This window comes from Coregonus lavaretus (assembly GCF_964263955.1).
Source record: "Coregonus lavaretus genome assembly, chromosome: 25".
Taxonomy (NCBI): domain Eukaryota; kingdom Metazoa; phylum Chordata; class Actinopteri; order Salmoniformes; family Salmonidae; genus Coregonus; species Coregonus lavaretus.
The window spans coordinates 9,507,880-9,525,799 of record NC_140012.1 but is presented as its reverse complement, the minus strand read 5'-3'; the positions used below and the strand labels follow the sequence as shown (position 1 = coordinate 9,525,799).

General features: G+C 42.3%; 1 protein-coding gene across 1 annotated transcript in view; it reads right to left on the bottom strand.

The window, feature by feature from the left end:
* The window catches only part of LOC311100771 (src kinase-associated phosphoprotein 1-like), a 47,286-nt gene that overhangs the window by 13,367 nt on the left and 15,999 nt on the right, over positions 1 to 17,920 (bottom strand). The window contains exons 5-11 of the mRNA XM_084141733.1: positions 10,031 to 10,111; positions 9,838 to 9,921; positions 9,592 to 9,716; positions 9,404 to 9,467; positions 8,372 to 8,626; positions 5,578 to 5,631; positions 5,102 to 5,211 (exon numbers count right to left, since the gene is read on the bottom strand). Of these exons, the coding sequence (XP_083997859.1) occupies positions 5,102 to 5,211; positions 5,578 to 5,631; positions 8,372 to 8,626; positions 9,404 to 9,467; positions 9,592 to 9,716; positions 9,838 to 9,921; positions 10,031 to 10,111 (773 nt within the window). The remainder of the gene's footprint in view (positions 1 to 5,101; positions 5,212 to 5,577; positions 5,632 to 8,371; positions 8,627 to 9,403; positions 9,468 to 9,591; positions 9,717 to 9,837; positions 9,922 to 10,030; positions 10,112 to 17,920) is intronic.

Genomic DNA, 17,920 nt, shown 5'->3' with positions numbered 1-17,920 from the left:
GGCTACGGATACAGAGTTTCTGTATCCCAATTTGCCCAGGAAAAAATGTCTGCGCATGTGCAGGATCTTTTTTCTCGTAGCTGAGTGCCCACTCTGCTGCCTAGGTATCGGCTGTGCTGAATGCTCCACTGCCCCTCCCTCCTTCATCGCTTTTGTTGTACACAAAACTGTTCAAACTATTGCATTCCATGCTTCAGTAAGCATAAACGCGATTTCATGTTATTTTTTCAGGAGGGGAGTAGGCTACATGGAGCTTACATATTTTACACAAAATACATTAGCGAAATCTTCATACAAACTTTGTTGTCAGTATTGCAAACATAAGCACGTCACAAACAGGCAGTCTAACTATTTCATGTTTTTTTTAGCTGCATGTAACTCAGCAGCTAAGAAAAACATGAAATTGTTAGACTGCCTGTTTGTGTCGTGCTTATGTTTGCAATACTGACAACAAAGTTTGTACGAACATTTTGATAATGTATTTTGTGTAAAATATTTACTCGCCCCGATATCAGCATATATGGTATATCAGCATATACAGTGCATTTGGAAAGTATTCAGACCCCTTCCATTTTTCCACATTTTGTTACGTTACAGCATTATTCTAAAATGGATTAAATAAAACATTTTCCTCATCAATCTACACACAATACCCCATATTGACAATGCAAAAACATGTTAGTTTTTTTATTTTTATTTACATTATTATTCAGACCCTTTGCTGTGAGACTCAAAATTGAGCTCAGCTGCATCCTGTGGTCCTGGTGGTCACTCTGACAGAGAACCTTCCAGAAGGACAACCATCTCTGCAGCACTCTAGAGTGGCCAGGCGGAAGCCACTCCTCAGTAAAAGGCACACGACAGCCCGCTTGGAGTTTGCCAAGATTCTCTGGTCTGATGAAACCAAGATTGAACTCTTTGACCTGAATGCCAAGTGTCTCGTCTGGAGGAAACCTGGCACCATCCCTACTGTGAAGCATGGTGGTGGCAGCATCATGTTGTGGGGATGTTTTTCAGCGGCAGGGACTGGGAGACTAGTCAGGATCGAGATGAACGGTACAAGTACAGAGAGATCCTTGATGAAAACCTGCTCCAGAGCGCTCAGGACCTCAGACTAGGGCGAAGGTTCACCTTCCAACAAGACAATGACCCTAAGCACACAGACAAGACAACATAGGAGTGGCTTCGGGACAAGTCTCTGAATGTCCTTGAGTGGCCCAGCCAGAGCCCGGACTTGAACCCGATCGAACATCTCTGGAGAGACCTGAGAATAGCTGTGCAGCGACGCTCCCCATCCAACCTGACAGCTTGAGAGGATCTGCAGAGAAGAATGGGAGAAACTCCACAAATACAGGTGTGCCAAGCTTGTAACGTCATACCCAGGAAGACTTGAGGCTGTAATCGCTGCCAAATGTCCTTCAACAAAGTACTGATTAAAGGATCTGAATACTTATGTAAATGTGATATTTCAGTTTTTTATTTTTTATAAATTAGCAAAAATATATCCAAACCTGTTTTTGCTCTGTCATTATGGGGTATTGTGTGTAGATTGATGAGGAAAAGAAACAATTGAATCCATATGAATATAAGGCTGTAACGTAACAAAATGTGGAAAAAGTCAAGGGGTCTGAATACTTTCCGAATGCACTGTATGGTATAACTATGGCACTGGGAGATGCAAAACAAACTCACTATTTTTACCGATCCGGATACACGCTCAGCTGCCTAGAACATTCAGCCGTAGCCTTCATAATATGTATGTTTTGGAATGTTCATTCAAATCACCACAGGGTTTTTGATTCAGCTGTTCAGAAATATGAGGCAGAGACATAGGCTACGTCTTCATGGTTTAGAAGAGGGTGAGTAAAGAGCAAAACGTGAAGGGAGGGGGAGTGTGAGCAGCAGCTAAGTTAGAAAAATGAATGTGTGTGTAAAATAACACATGCGCAGAACGTGATCCGGATCTTTAGCTTTAAGAGAGAGGTTTCCAGAGGGGCGGGCAGGGAGTGGGGGAAAACTCAGTATCTGTAGCCTCGGCCTTAAAAATAACAGTTTGTTAGCACCATTGATTTAGCACTTAGAGCGTGTCCTTTATACTTTGTAATTATGGGCAGTGTTGACATAGAGCCCATACACCCAGCCTCCCCCAACACCCCAAGCCTCTGTTCAGGAGAATTGATGGGCCTTAGTTTTATTATGGCCATTTTATGTCTGTGTTCCCCAGTTAGAGTTGCAGCCAAGGGCCTGTATTTCATTCGTAGAGGTCAGGATTCCCAGGAAACCCCTGTTAAACTAAATCGACTGCTCTACTGACACACCAGAGAGGGAACAGGGATTGCCCTCCCTTAAGGCTCGTTAAAACAAACATTGCCACGTAGGGTCCTAAGCATGTAATTCATGTCATTCATGAGGAAAATGTAATACAAGGTTATGACTGTGAATGGGACACGGGTGGACTAGTGTCACACTAAGCCAAAGGCTTCCATTCAGAAACAGACAGGAAGGAATCACCTCTAAATGAATTACAATGAGGCCCTCACTTTGAATCCATTAAGGGACTGTTAGAATGCTCTGTTGTAGTCTATTTTGTTATTTTGACGACTAAGTGGAACGGCTATACAAAACGAGTCATCTGTGTCATTAAAGCTGTGTACCAGACGGTACAGCTACAGCCACTAACAGTTGGTCTGTTACAGTGAAAGGTACAGTTGAAGTCGGAAGTTAACCTTAGCCAAATACATTGACACTCAGTTTTTCACAATTCCTGACATTTAATCCTAGTAAAAATTCCCTGTCTTAGGTCAGTTAGGATCACCACTTTATTTTAAGAATGTGTAATGTCAGAATAATAGTAGAGAGAATGATTTGTTTCAGCTTTTATTTCTTTCATCACATTCCCAGTGGGTCAGAAGTTTACATACACTCAATTAGTATTTGGTAGCATTGCCTTGAAATTGTTTAACTTGGGTCAAATGTTTCGGGTAGCCTTCCACAAGCTTCCCACAATAAGTTGTGTGAATTTTGGCCCATTCCTCCTGACAGAGCTAGTGTAACTGAGTCAGGTTTGTAGGCCTCCTTGCTCGCACACGCTTTTTCAGTTATTTTCACACATTTTCTATAGGATTGAGGTCAGGGCTTTGTGATGGCCACTCCAATACCTTGACTTTGTTGTCCTTAAGCCATTTTGCCACAACTTTGGAAGTATGCTTGGGGTCATTGTCCATTTGGAAGATCAAATTGCGACCAAGCTTTAACTTCCTGACTGATGTCTTGAGATGTTGCTTCAATATATCCATATAATTTTCCTTCCTCAACATGCCATCTATTTTGTGAAGTGCACCAGTCCCTCCAGCAGCAAAGCACCCCCACAGCATGATGCTGCCACCCCCTGTGCCTCAAGGTTGGGATGGTGTTCTTCGTCTTGCAAGCACCCCTTTTTCCTCCAAACATAACAATGGTCATTATGGCCAAACAGTTCTATTTTTGTTTCATCAGACCAGAGGACATTTCTCCAAAAAGTAAGATCTTTGTCCCCATGTGCAGTTGCAAACCATAGTCTGGCTTTTTTATGGCGGTTTTGGAGCAGTGGCTTCTTCCTTGCTGAGCGGCCTTTCAGGTTATGTCGATATAGGACTCGTTTTTTACTGTGGATATAGATGTTTTGTACCTGTTTCCTCCAGCATCTTCACAAGGTCCTTTGCTGTTGTTCTGGGATTGATTTGCACTTTTCGCCTTCCTGAGCGGTATGACAGCTGCGTGGTCCCATGGTGTTTATACTTGCGTACTATTGTTTGTACAGATGAACGTGGTACCTTCAGGCGTTTGGAAATTGCTCCCAAGGATGAATCAGACTTGTGGAGGTCTACCATTTTCTTTCTGAGGTCTTGGCTGATTTCTTTTGATTTTCCCATGATGTCAAGCAAAGAGGCACTGAGTTTGAAGGTAGGCCTTGAACTACATCCACAGGTACACCTCCAATTGACTCAAATGATGTCAATTAGCCTATCAGAAGCTTCTAAAGCCATTACATAATTTTCTGAAATTTTCAAAGCTGTTTAAAGGCACAGTCAACTTAGTGTATGTAAACTTCTGACCCACTGGAATTGTGATACAGTGAATTATAAGTGAAATAATCTGTCTGTAAACAATTGTTGGAAAAATTACTTGTGTCATGCACAAAGTAGATGTCCTATCCGACTTGCCAAAACGATAGTTTGTTAACAAGAAATTTGTGGAGTGGTTGAAAAACGAGTTTTAATGACTCCAACCTAAGTGTATGTAAACTTCCGACTTCAACTGTAGGTAAGCCAACACCTACACTGAAAAAGTTGTACTATAGAAATCCTAAAACACTGAAGGCTGGTAACGTCTTCTTGATCCACCTCCAACAGATTCAGAGCAGGTGGCATTATTATGCTTCTATGAAAAATGGAATGGGTTGTTTTGACATTCCCCTATAAACTAGTACACATAGACACAGTCCTTTATCTGATACTGCAGAGGAAACCACTGTGTTCAACTAAAAGTTCATTAACTCTTCCATTGGAAGACTGGAAATGATTCTAAACTCTTCCTATAAAATGTTACATACTGTAAAAACAGGATATATGATGACACACAAATCCAAGCCTTCCAATATAGCTTCAATCTGCGAACAAGGTCCTGAAAAGCTTAGCGGGCGGAGGTGCCCAAATTACAGCACATTGATTTCCACTACAGTGGCTGTAACAAGTAGATAAACTGCATGTTACTACACAATAGCCATAAAACGCAGGGAAATAGATTGAGGGAAAAAAGCTGAGATGCAGGATGCTTCACCTGCAGTTCGTGTTCAATACAGCAGGGTTTCGCATGGCTGCTCTGTCAATTAACCCCCATGATACAGATACAGACTCAATCCCATTACTGAACATCTGATGGGCATTTCCCCCCACTGGCCTTGGAATAGACAATGGATGGGTTGGAGTTTGACTAAAATAAGTGTTACAAAGAGAGATTGAAGCGTTTTTTGGAAAATATCAGAATAGAATAGAATTAGAATAGAATATACTGTATGTAGCATGTTGATAAAGTGTATGAAGGAACTGTAACTGGTGCTGACCTTACTGACGATATAGATGAGGTCACCTCTCTGGAAGGCCAGCTCATCAGGCTCATCTGCCTCACAGTCCCACAAGCCCTGGTAGTAGTTGGCATAGTCCATGGACCAGACTAAGGAAAAACACACAATGCTGTTACCTAAAATATTTCATTTGAACCAAAAGTCTACATATCAAAACACTTTGAATAACTTTAATAGTGACTAATACCCCTATCACTAATGATCTTTATCTCTATAAAAGTCACACCTAAACACCTCCTCTCTAGAACAGCAGCTTGCTGATATCTAATTTCCTTCATGCCCTCATCTATTTTGTATTAACATAAACTGCTGACAAATGCTGACAAAGAGGACCCTGTGGAAGACAAAAAGTTGATACAGATTGTTGAAAGGGTATCCAACATTTATACATTCAGATTTTTTTTTTTTACTTTCCTATTTTGCTGGTCAATGCGTGCTCTGAGTGGGGTTCAGACCTGGTTTGGTGCTCTTCTCACTGATCTCCTCAATGGGTTCTGGAAAGTCATCGTCTGGAAAACAGGATGAAAACAAAAGAGGTGAGAAATTCCAAGACCTTTCCTGAAAAAGATTATGCACTTTCTGTATTGTGGAGATGTGGGTACCACCTGTCTTCCACCACCTCCCTTGGCCCTGGACACCACTACATACTTCCACCAGGGCCGGTCCTTGCCGTTCTGTCGCCCTAGGCGAGACCAAAAAATGCCGTCCCCACGCAAAACTCGAATAGTCCCAGTAAGCAAAATGACGTTGAAAAGATATCAAAAATACGTATTTTCCAGATGTTGAAGTTAGGTTCTGAATGAAAGGTGAAAGGGTATTTTCTGTATGTTTAAAATACATATTTTCAGGACGTTGAAATCTTGTTCATTTTTGGTTCTGAATGAAAGTGGAAAATAATGGGGTGTAGCCTACAATGTCAGCCCGCAATGGAATTTTATGAATGCCCATCCATGTGGTAGGCCTACCGTTTGTAAAACAGGCCATTGCGTTGGCTTTATTAGTCAAGATTCCTGTGACTAATCAATTTGGCTATTTAAGCTCTGAATATCAGCTGCCCAACTTTATCAGGAGTTATCGTGAGCCTATTTGCAATTTGTTAACACAGTGGGAAATGCAGAAGTATTTTCTTTTTCGCTATGATCAGCATGTCAAAAACAATTGACGGATACAAACTTGAAACCCCTGATCATGACAATGGGGTGAAACTCCTGGACAACAGTTGTGATTGTCCATTTTACATTGACCTGTCCTGTTTTTAGGATATGTTGTTTGCTGACATGACAGTGCATTTTTTTATTTGCTTGAGCGCCATTTAGGTTAGGCTATTTGATCGGAGAAACCTACATGATGTAAAAAGTGTCTGTCTCATTACATTGTCATACATTTTATCTCCAGCCTGTAGGCTACAGAAAAGGCCACATACTCTTTCTACCATATCCTATATCTGCTACATTTACATTTACATTTACATTTTAGTCATTTAGCAGACGCTCTTATCCAGAGCGACTTACAGTTAGTGAATACATATTTTTTTATACTGGCCCCCCGTGGGAAACGAACCCACAACCCTGGCGTTGCAAACGCCATGCTCTATCAACTGAGCTACATCCCTGCCGGCCATTCCCTCCCCTACCCTGGACGACGCTGGGCCAATTGTGCGCCGCCCATGAGTCTCCCGGTCACGGCCGGCTGCGACAGAGCCTGGATTCGAACCAGGATCTCTAGTGGCACAGTTAGCACTGCGATGCAGTGCCTTAGACCACTGCGCCACTCAGGAGGCCCATGATTTATGTTAGATGATTGTTTTGACGGAACGTTGGTGGAGCGCCGCAGTGATGCGTCTCTCCAACAACACCCTGGAGAGGTGCGCTGGGAATGGACAAGCAAAATATTTTGCGTCCCTGCCTTTCACAACATGGGCACTGCTTATCACAGGGGGTCATCAGCGCTCACCTAAAAAGACCATATGCCACTGGTTGGGAGAAATTGTCATTGTTTTTGGGCAGAATTATGTGATGTTTTATGTGTTGTTGTTGGAGGTGCGTCTTGTTCAGTTTAGCTCAGAAAATGCCGCCCTCGTCAATCTGGCAGGATTAGGCGGCCGCCTAATCCTGCCTAATGAGCTGGCTGGCCCTGCTTACACGCAGCCAATAGGGCACTTACTCTACCTTACGTTTTAACAGTGCTAATCAATTGCCCAGACAAGCAGGGATGTGCACTTCACCACATTCCAATGAACAACAGAGTTTACATTTTTTACCATATGCTACTGTTAATTTTGAATCACATGAACCAAATGTCTAAAGGGGACACTTCTCAACCTCCTTAGCCTTATAGAGGGAGATGTGACATTGATTACGGGCGTGGCACCTCGTGGTCTGAGAGGTGACAGTGATATCCCTGCTCTCTGTCTCCCACATCCATCGTCACGCTGTCAGTCTGACAGTAAAGCCACCAGCCAGCAACCCTATACACCCTCCAGAACAACCTGCCCTCTGCTTCCAGTAACAGCAGGGAAAAGACACACACACAAAGATGCACATGTGCACGCACACACACACACACACGCATGCACACACGCACGCGCACGCACACGCACACCACTGACCAATACACCTACTGCACCAACTTAACAGCCATGGTTACCCATTAAAAAGTTAACTTGTTACAATAATTATAATAATAGGAAAATATATTTCTTGTCAGTCTTTAAAAGGAATATGTGAAAAGAACAAGGTTTGTAATCAATGCACGATGTCCAGTGCCTTTTAAGAAAATCTGAGAGCGACCAAAGAAGGAAAGAGAGATTGATAGGTGATAGGGTGAGAAAGTGAAAGAAAAAGACTGTCATTCGATACACCATCTGTGGTCAGGGTCTGTACCCAACCCAGATGTCTTTTTATGGTGAAAAGGCAAGACACATATCTCTCCAATCAATGATTTCGGCAAAGGGGAAACAGAATCTTGATGTATCTTAAATGGAGTGATGGATAATGACACCGAGAAGTCGCCCCCTATGGTCATTCTCAGGATCCCTTTAGCCACCCACCTGCCTGTGGGACAGTCCTGTATTTCTTCTGTAACAGCAGCCAGATCTCTGACACTCTTATTAGGATAACATGATTTATAATGTGTAATTAGTCTTTGAGTTACAGTGATAGTGTTGCATCTCTGAGGGGTTATGAGAATGTGTGTGTGTGTGTGTGTGTGTGTGTGTGTGTGTGTGTGTGTGTGTGTGTGTTCTCATACCTGGGAGCACCTCGTAGATATCATCCTCCTCTTCTTCCTCCTCCCCCTCTTGCCCCCCCTGCCTGGGCCTCCATTCCTCCTGGCTACTGAGAGAGGCTTTGGCCTGCTGGGGCAGGACGGGGACAGGGGCGGGGGTGGGCCGAGTGGGAGGGCTGGCCACCCCGGTCACCCCCTCAATGTCATCATAGGTCTCCTCCTCCTCTTCCTCTTCCTCTTCCTCATCGTCATCAAAGGGGATGAAGCTGGAACTCAAATCTGCATGGGACACAGACACGGCATAAAATAATGAGCAGTGTCTCTAAATCGAGCACAGCATGAGCTATAACCAATTGAGTATCCATAGGACCCAGAGTAGAAGATGGCATATTAAAAAAATATATCTGTGAAACATCTAGCCATTCTATTGGACATTAGTGGACACCTTTGATGAACAGCTGGCGGGAAAAAGGAAAAATCTACCCAGCATAAATCCACAGCAAACAACAGAGAGCAAAATATTTGCCTCGAACTCCATGTATATCTGGGTCTTGTTTAGTAGTAAAAGAGGACAAGACAAATGATGGGGTGTCTGTTACATCCCGCAAATCAGCCCCTTTAAGAGCAGCCGGTGCAGCCCGCCTCGCTCAGATGGAGCAGCGCTGTGATTGCTGGCGACTGGGCACTGCAACACAGGGTATCAGGTCCTCTGTGATGCACCATGGGCCAGGCAGAAATCAATGCCGCTAGAGGATAACCAGAACAACCACCAATCAATTTCCCGTAAGGGGGAAATCATTTGGGAGGGGGACGCATGACATGAATGCCTTGTGACGTGGCGGATGAGGAGGTTCGGAAGGCATCTGATTGGTTGTTTTGGGGATGGATATATTTGGGAATGGATATAAATGGTTTGTTTTCTGCCCTTTCAGGCCAAAAAGTCAGGCAATACCAATGAGGCAATACCAATCTAACAGAGGACAAGAAAACGTACACAATTATCACTATATCATACTACTGTGTCTTTGAAATAGCTTTGGAAATATGTTGACATACCTTTCAGGACAAAGTTGATCTGGTCCACCCATTCCCTGGCCTCTCGCGGACTGCTAGCAGTGAACTGGGGAGGATAGTCACCATCATACAGTATGATCATTAGGTCAGACTGGTATGCTATGAAACATTACTGTCATTCAATCCCATTGTTAGGAGTCAGTCGTATTGTTATTGTACTGTACACCCACCTGGAAGGAGCGTCGGTCAGGGGCACTCAGCTCAAAGCAGGCATTCTTCTTAGAGTCTTTACGTAGGTTGGCCACCAGCTCTGCGCTGTAGCCATTGATATAGAAGGAGCCCTTCTGCTGCTTGTCTGAAGGAAGAAGTGTCAACTCAATGTCCTCACCCAAATGTTCACATGTATGAGTTCCAGGCATAAATAACTACATGGATAAATGGTCTGCCTTAGTGTGATGTGAGGGTTTCAAACCAACCTTTGTCACTCCCAAAGTAGTAGAATATTGTGTTATTGAGGACACACCATCGCTTTTGCCATTCTAAGCTGAAGAAGCTGTGATCTAAATGGAAAACGGAATGAAAAGAACAAATCATGTCATTCTTCCGAAAAGTCTGTAAACGACTCAACATTCCATATGTCTATTATAATAGTCTAAATCGTCTTAGTACCTCGTCGTTTCTTCTCCAGGTAGCCTTGTTTCAAGATGTTACTGAGATCCTGGGCTGCCACCATTTGGATCTCCTCAAAGTCTGTGGAAGATCACAAAGTAGGATACATGTAAGATGACAGAACATTTTTGGTCTATTATTGTATTTGTCATGGACTCCATGTTGAAGATGGTTCTCTCCTACCCAGAGAGCAGCAACAGGCCACACTGCAGCAGTCCCCCAGGCCCTGGATCAAATACACCACTGCTAGCTTTGGGGAAACTGTGATCAATACATTTACAGTACTTCTGCAGCTGTTGTTGCTGTGCTGCAGATTAGCGATGCAGCAGGTACAGTACATCTGCTCCCACTGCAATATCAGTGGGGAATGACTAGAAAGGGTTTCTGTGTGACTTCCTCCTGGTCTGGAGCTTCAGTCATACAATGACTCTGCACCTCAGAGGCCTTTAGGTGTGTGTTATTAACTGACCCTTACACATGTAGAAGTGTAAAATAATGGCAAGCTCAGGACCCTGAGACTTGACACCTCCTTCTGCAACTGGATCCTGGACTTCCTGATGGGCCGCCCCCAGGCGGTGAGGGTAGGCAACAACACATTCGCCACGCAGACCGTCAACACCGGGGTCCCTCAAGGGTGTGTGCTTAGTCTCCTCCTGTCTTTCCTGTTCATGCATGACTGCATGGCTGCGCACGATTCCAACACCATCATCAAGTTTGCTGACGACATGACAGTGGTAGGACAGATTACCGATGACGATGAGGCAGACTATAGAGAGGAGGTCAGAGACCTGGCAGTGTCTTGCCAGCACAACAACCTCTCCCTCGACGTCAGCAAGACAAAGGAGCTGATAGTGGACTAAAGGAAACAGAGGGGCAAGCACGCCCCCTTCCACATCGATGGGGCTGTAGTGGAGCGGGTTGAGAGCTTCAAGTTCCTCGGAATTAACATGGCCCACACACACCCACACAGTTGTGAAGAGGGCACGACAGCACCTCTTCCCCCTCAGGAGGCTGAAAAGATTTGGCATGGGCCCACAGATCTTCAAAAGGTTCTACAGCTGCACCATTGAGAGCATCTTGACTGGCTGCATCACCGCTTGGTATGGAAACTGCAAGGCACCCGATGGCAAGGCGCTACAGAGGGTAGTGAGTATATCACTGGGGCCAAAGACTCCAACCAACCAAGCCATAGACTGTTCTCTCTGCTACCGCTCGGCAAGCCGGTACCAGTGCACCAAGTTTGGAACCAACAGGACCTTGAACAGCTTCTACCCCCAAGCCATAAGACTGCTAAACAAGACTGCTAAATAGCTCATCAAATGGCTACCCGGACTACCTGCAATGACCCTTCTTTGCACTAACTGTCTTGCACACACACTGGACTCTACCCACACACTCACAGAAAGTGCCTTCAGAAAGTATTCACACCCCTTGACTTTTTCCACATTTTGTTGTGTTACAGCCTAAATTTAAAATTGATTACATTTATATTTGTGTCACTGGCCTACACACAATAACTCAATGTCAAAGTGGAATTGTTTTTTTTAAATTATTATATACAAATGAATTTAAAATGTAAACCTGAAACGTCTTGAGTCAATAAGTATTCAACCCCTTTTTTATGGCATGCCTAAATAAGTTCAGGAGTACAAATTTGCTTAATAAGTCACATAATAAGTTGCATGGACTCACTCTGTGTGCAATAATAGTGTTTAACATGATTTTTTAATGACTACCTCATCTCTATACCCCACACATACAATTATCTGTAAGGTCCCTCAGTCGAGCAGAGAGTTTCAAACACAGATTCAACCATAAAGACCAGGGAGGATTTCCAATACCTCGCAAAGAATAACACCTATTGGTAGATGGGTAGAAATAAAAAAAAGCAGACATTGAATATCCCTTTGAGCATAATGAAGTTATTAATTACACTTTGGATGATGTATCAATACACCCAGTCACTACAATGATACAGGCATCCTTCCTAACTCAGTTACCGGAGAGGAAGGAAACCCCTGAGGGATTTCACCATGAGGCCAATGGTGAATTGAAAACAGTTACAGAGTTTAAAAGGCTGTGATAGGAGAAAACTGAGGATGGATTAACAACATTGTACTTACTCCACAATACTAACCTAATTGACAGAGCGGAAAGAAGGAAGCCTGTACAGAAGAAGAAAAAAATCACAAACATAAATCCTGTTCGCGACATGGTACTAAAGTAATACTGCAAAAGTAGTCACTTTACCCCTACCTACAGTGAGGGAAAAAATTATTTGATCCCCTGCTGATTTTGTATGTTTGCCCACTGACAAATACATGATCAGTCTATAATTTTAATGGTAGGTTTATTTGAACAGTGAGAGACAGAATAACAACAAAAAAATCCAGAAAAACGCATGTCAAGAATGTTATAAATTGATTTGCATTTTAATGAGGGAAATAAGTATTTGACCCCCTCTCAATCAGAAAGATTTCTGGCTCCCAGGTGTCTTTTATACAGGTAACGAGCTGAGATTAGGAGCACACTCTTAAAGGGAGTGCTCCTAATCTCAGCTTGTTACCTGTATAAAAGACACCTGTCCACAGAAGCAATCAATCAATCAGATTCCAAACTCTCCACCATGGCCAAGACCAAAGAGCTCTCCAAGGATTTTTTTGTTGTTATTCTGTCTCTCACTGTTCAAATAAACCTACCATTAAAATTATAGACTGATCATTTCTTTGTCAGTGGGCAAACGTACAAAATCAGCAGGGGATCAAATACTTTTTTCCCTCACTGTATATGTACAGAGCTACCTCAATTACCTCATACCCCTGCACATCGACTCGGCACTGGTACTCCCTGTATATAGCCATGTTATTTTTTACTCATAATTGTTATTCGTTATTCAATGTGTATTTATTCCTCGTGTCACTATTTATATATATTTTTTAAATCTTTATCTCTGCAATGTTGAAAAAGGACCCGTAAGCATTTTACTGTTTAGTCTACACCTGTTGTTTATGAAGCATGTGACAAATACAAGTTGATTTGATTTAAACATCCACTATGTCTTCATTTTGACTTTAAATGGCCATTATATGTCTCTCTTTACGACTCCATCTAGGATTCCACAGTTGAATGGAATTCAACCAAGGTGCCTGTCATCGGGCTTGAGCCTAGTTACCAAGGAGGGAGGATGGGGAAACAGGTGGACCCCTTTGGTTTGGGGTGCAGGAGTTATTTAAAGCCAATTTATACTAGTCTGGGTGACCTTTAATTCAATTCGGATCACTGATGACAGGGAAAGAGGCCTGGAATCCATCTCCTTTGAACCAGACCTTGACTTTCTACGAACAAAACCAGACACGCTGCGCCACAACTGAGTCTTCTTGTCCAAACAAAGTAGATGAAACCCCCCAACGTTCAGCGGAGTGGAGCCTCTCTCTCATTTATTACAAAATCCAAAACACGAGAGAGGAAGAGACAGAGCTGGTAGCCTGCCCTAGCTAAAATGTCAGTGGCTATCTGCTCCTGTTGTTTTACTGTATGCAAATTAAATCAGGTCCAGAGTACAATGGAATCAAAGTAATATCTGAACTACATGCCGTATAAGGAACATAACAGAGATTTGCGTTATAAGCCCATCCTATGTGTGTGTGTGACATGGTAACGCTGCACTGTCCGCTGTACCCTCGCAGGTTCTACTGACAGATGAGGCGGTCACTGGCGGTCAGCTCAGAGTGTGGTCCCAGACACCTCATGACACTACCACACTCACATATCACCCTGCTTTGTGGATGACTGACTCGTGTCGCTATAAATACAGCAGCTAGCGCTACGCCGCTACAGACTATTTTGTTAAAGAGAACCTTTTCATAACACAATCCCAGTCATTAGGCTTCCCCACCTCATCCATCCAGTGCTCTGTTCATTTTTCTAGGCCTGCTTCCCTGTCATGGCACCTTTTAATCCCCTCATCCATCTACTTCCTTCCCTCTTCAAAGGTCATGCCCAGTTAATAGTTGAGGAGATATAAAGTCAACAAAGGGATGGTTAGGTCTGCTTGAATCAGTAAACAACAGAACAATGGCTTCTCATCCTCAAAGGGAGCTCTTTGACCAGGCCTCATGGTATAAACCAGGGAAGTGTTTCATACTGGATTTAAAAGATATCGGAACGGTCAAGGAATTGCTCTTACAGCTTGAGGACAAAATTCACCAACAATTAAGGGGCTGGGGATTTAGAACGATTCTTGATTGTTCCAGGGTTCTATCACAAGGTAGCAGTGTAACCTTAAAGTTCACATACTGTACATTCAGAAATCCTACTCCCCTGACATATTTTAATCCCACCCCTCTGTATGACAGATTCTGATTGGTTGAGAGCAAGCAATACCTTAGCTTATGAAAAAACGTATCAACAGCTATAACAATGTATCTACTCTTGGTTTGAGCCAAAAGTTGCAAATATTTATTAAAAACATGTATGATTCACACAAACCACAAATACAGAATCCAATATGTTTCAATTATGATGTTTCGTAAAACACAGACACATAAAGAAGCAATGAGATGATATTTTCCCCAAACTGAAGAGCACCAACTAATGAAGACTTCTTCCAAATCCCAGATGGAGGCTGTTCTTCTATCAATCGTAAATTGCATTATTAATTATTCAGCGCTATGCATCTACTTCAATTTCATTCTTTTCCTGTTTAAATTAGTGTCTTCATATACTTTATATTGTTATTAATTAAACAGATATACACCTCCAAAAACCCAATTTTAACCCCTAAACCAAAGTGATCTATGATGCATGTGAGCTGCCATAGCTGTGTCATGTCCACTCTCTCTCATTTGGTTATTCACCCTCAGTCTCAGCATGGTGTTATGAGCTCAGCAGTTGATCCAGCAAAAAACTCTTGATTTATGTGATAATGACCAGAAGGAGTTAATGTATTCTCCCATTAAAATCCACTTTAGTTATGCTGCAAGTCAATCAGAGGCTGGCTAGAGAGTGAATCATAATGAAGGCAAATGGTAGGTGGGAGGACGAACACATTATATTATATCTATATTGCCATAATGCAACAAAGATGTTATAAAAACAATAAATGGTGTAAAGAGGCTGTCAGTTATTTACGTTGAGTAACATTAAAATCTGGAGGTGGCCTTGCCTGGTGTGCAGGGTGATGCCCAGACTCAGTGTGTTGGCTCAATTTGAAACTACCCTGGGTAGGTGTCAACATAACCTGGGTTAAATTACTCATCGCTACCTGGAGGGCCTTGCCATATACAGCTGCTAACCATCCTATCCAGGAATGGACTTTCTCCTAATCAGTTTTAGGTGAGCCAAAATAGGTGTGTCCTGGAACGGTTCAAGCTGGTTCCGGTGGGTTAGTAGAGCAGCTGAATTGATGAGACACCTCTTACAGGGGGAGGATTAGGATAGGAACCACACTGTTTCTCCTCAGTAGTCCTTGGATCCCTAGCACTAGCCTCTTCCCTGTGCCTTTTGCTGAGAAAGATACTGCACTGAGTCGGAGTAGAGATAAAACAGGGCCAAGACCTGACCTCTGTGTGAACCCTGGTGATGAGGTGAACCAGAAGGCAGAGGGTGGCTCCCCAGGCCTGGGGGACGGAGTGAGAGGGAGGAATGCTGCTTTGGAAGACAGAGCGACAGTGTGACCCCCTCCGACACTGTCCTTAATTAGGAAAAAGGATCCACTCAGTGCACCCTCACCCTGCGCAGCACTCCATCTGCACACAGTCCAGGCTAAATGGAGACATTTCTCCTCATTACAGTAGGAGAGCCTCCTTCCCTGTGTGTGTATCCCTCCACAAAGCCACCGTCAGTGGGAGGAGGAGAGACACAGAGAGGCTCTGAGGTTAAAGACCAAATGTCCTCCCTGCCCCCAACTCCAACCACTGATCTGATTAGGATTTCACTCATCGATATGCAGAGCATATAGAATCAATCTGGTAATGTACGCATCTGAGCAAAAGCATACATTACATTAGTAGAGGTCCATGTTTTAATTATGTAAATAGAATGTACAGTATGTTATGTATCGGTATTGTGATAGCAACAAGAGGTCAAATAATACAAAGCAGAAAAAAAATATTAACCTCTGTGTAGGCCAATGGCTATGAGAGGGAGCAGATCTCTTTCCTTTCTGTGCCTCTGTGCAGGAGAAAATATTGTGTCAGTCCTGCCAGGCTCTGCTGCTTTCACATTCCATGTGCCAGTGTTCAGGGGCAGAGGGAAAAATCTTACTGCGATGTGACATGGGGTTCCCACTGGGCAGCCATAAGGAGTGACTCCAACGCCCTAAATGCCCTCTCATAGATTTAGAACCACTATTCAAATGCTTAACTGCAGATAAAATTATCCTCTAATCACAGGGGATGGCTTTCAGCCGCCTCACTGACACTTGGAAAAACTACAGTCGGGATATAAATACCAACAATGGAGGAGCACAGCCCACAGGAGAGTTTGTCCATCTGTGATAAAACACTGAATACAATAGCAAATCAATGAGGGAGTTTTGGATGAAAATGTATAAATCTAGGTCGCATAGAGTGGGAATAAATACAAAAATAGGGATTCAGATGGCATACATATTGGCAGTTGCCTCATTTACATCAGGAAGCAAAGTGCAATTGTTTTGCGCTAACATTGTGGGTAGCTGAGAAGTAGTAACAAAAAATTCAAAGTAAGCTAAACCTGGGATTAACGTATAATTGACCATAAAAAAATTACAATTAAAGCCATTTTGGATGAGATAATAATTGCCTTACTAATTGTATGTTTTGATAGAGGCTATTATAGCGAAATTGATTGAGTGATCTTATATATAAGACATAACCTACAGTCACTGCTTCCGAATGCAATACAATGTTTTTCTATGGAAATATAAAATAATATATTTTTTGTTGTTGTTTACATACAAATCTAAATTAAGATTTATCAGCCAGCCAATATGGGGGGAAATGTCTAGAACTTTAATATTTCCTTGATCATGTCATCTGTCTAATCAAAACCTCAGTGATTCTTAAATTTGTGGGGAAATATTGATCATTATTAGCCATGATAATGTACCAATACATGTTATTTGATGAGAAACAAGGGCTAAAACTAGTAGAAGATAATGTACATTGTTTATTTGCTATTTATTTAATGTAGAACAATCGTTTTTTTTTTCACCAACAAGGAAAGGATGACCTTGCATTTAGACCAATTGATTAAAATCAATATCATAATTTGAAAACAAAATCGGCATTACATTATATTGAATCTAACATGTCAGTTTGTAAGTAGATTGTTGTAGTAGGCCAATACTGTATAAATTCAGAATGAGGGAATATTTATAGCATTTGCCAAAGGAAAATTTAATTAAAATATAGTAAAATAAAATCAAGATGTGTCCACTGTCAGAAATATGTAAATTATGGCCTAAACAATCATTCTTACCACAGAGCTGAAACCAGAGCCATATATACTGCTTTCAGAAAGCATAGATTTTTTCCACATTTTGTTGTGTTACAGCCTGAATTTAAAATGGATTAAAAATATATGTTTTAGTCACTGGCCTACACACAATACCCCATAATGTCAAAGTGGAATTATGTTTTTAGAAATGTTTGCAAATGAAAAACTGAAATGTCTTGAATCAATAAGTATTCAACCCCTTTTTTATGGCAAGCCTAAATAAGTTCAGGAGTCAAATGTGTTTAACAAGTCACATAATACTTTGCATGGACTCACTCTGTGTAATAACAGTGTTTAACGTGATTTTTGAATGACTACCTCATCTCTGTACCCCACACATTCATTTAATCTGTAAGGTCCCTCAGCCAAGCAGGGAATTTCAAACACAGATTCAACCACAAAAGACCAGGG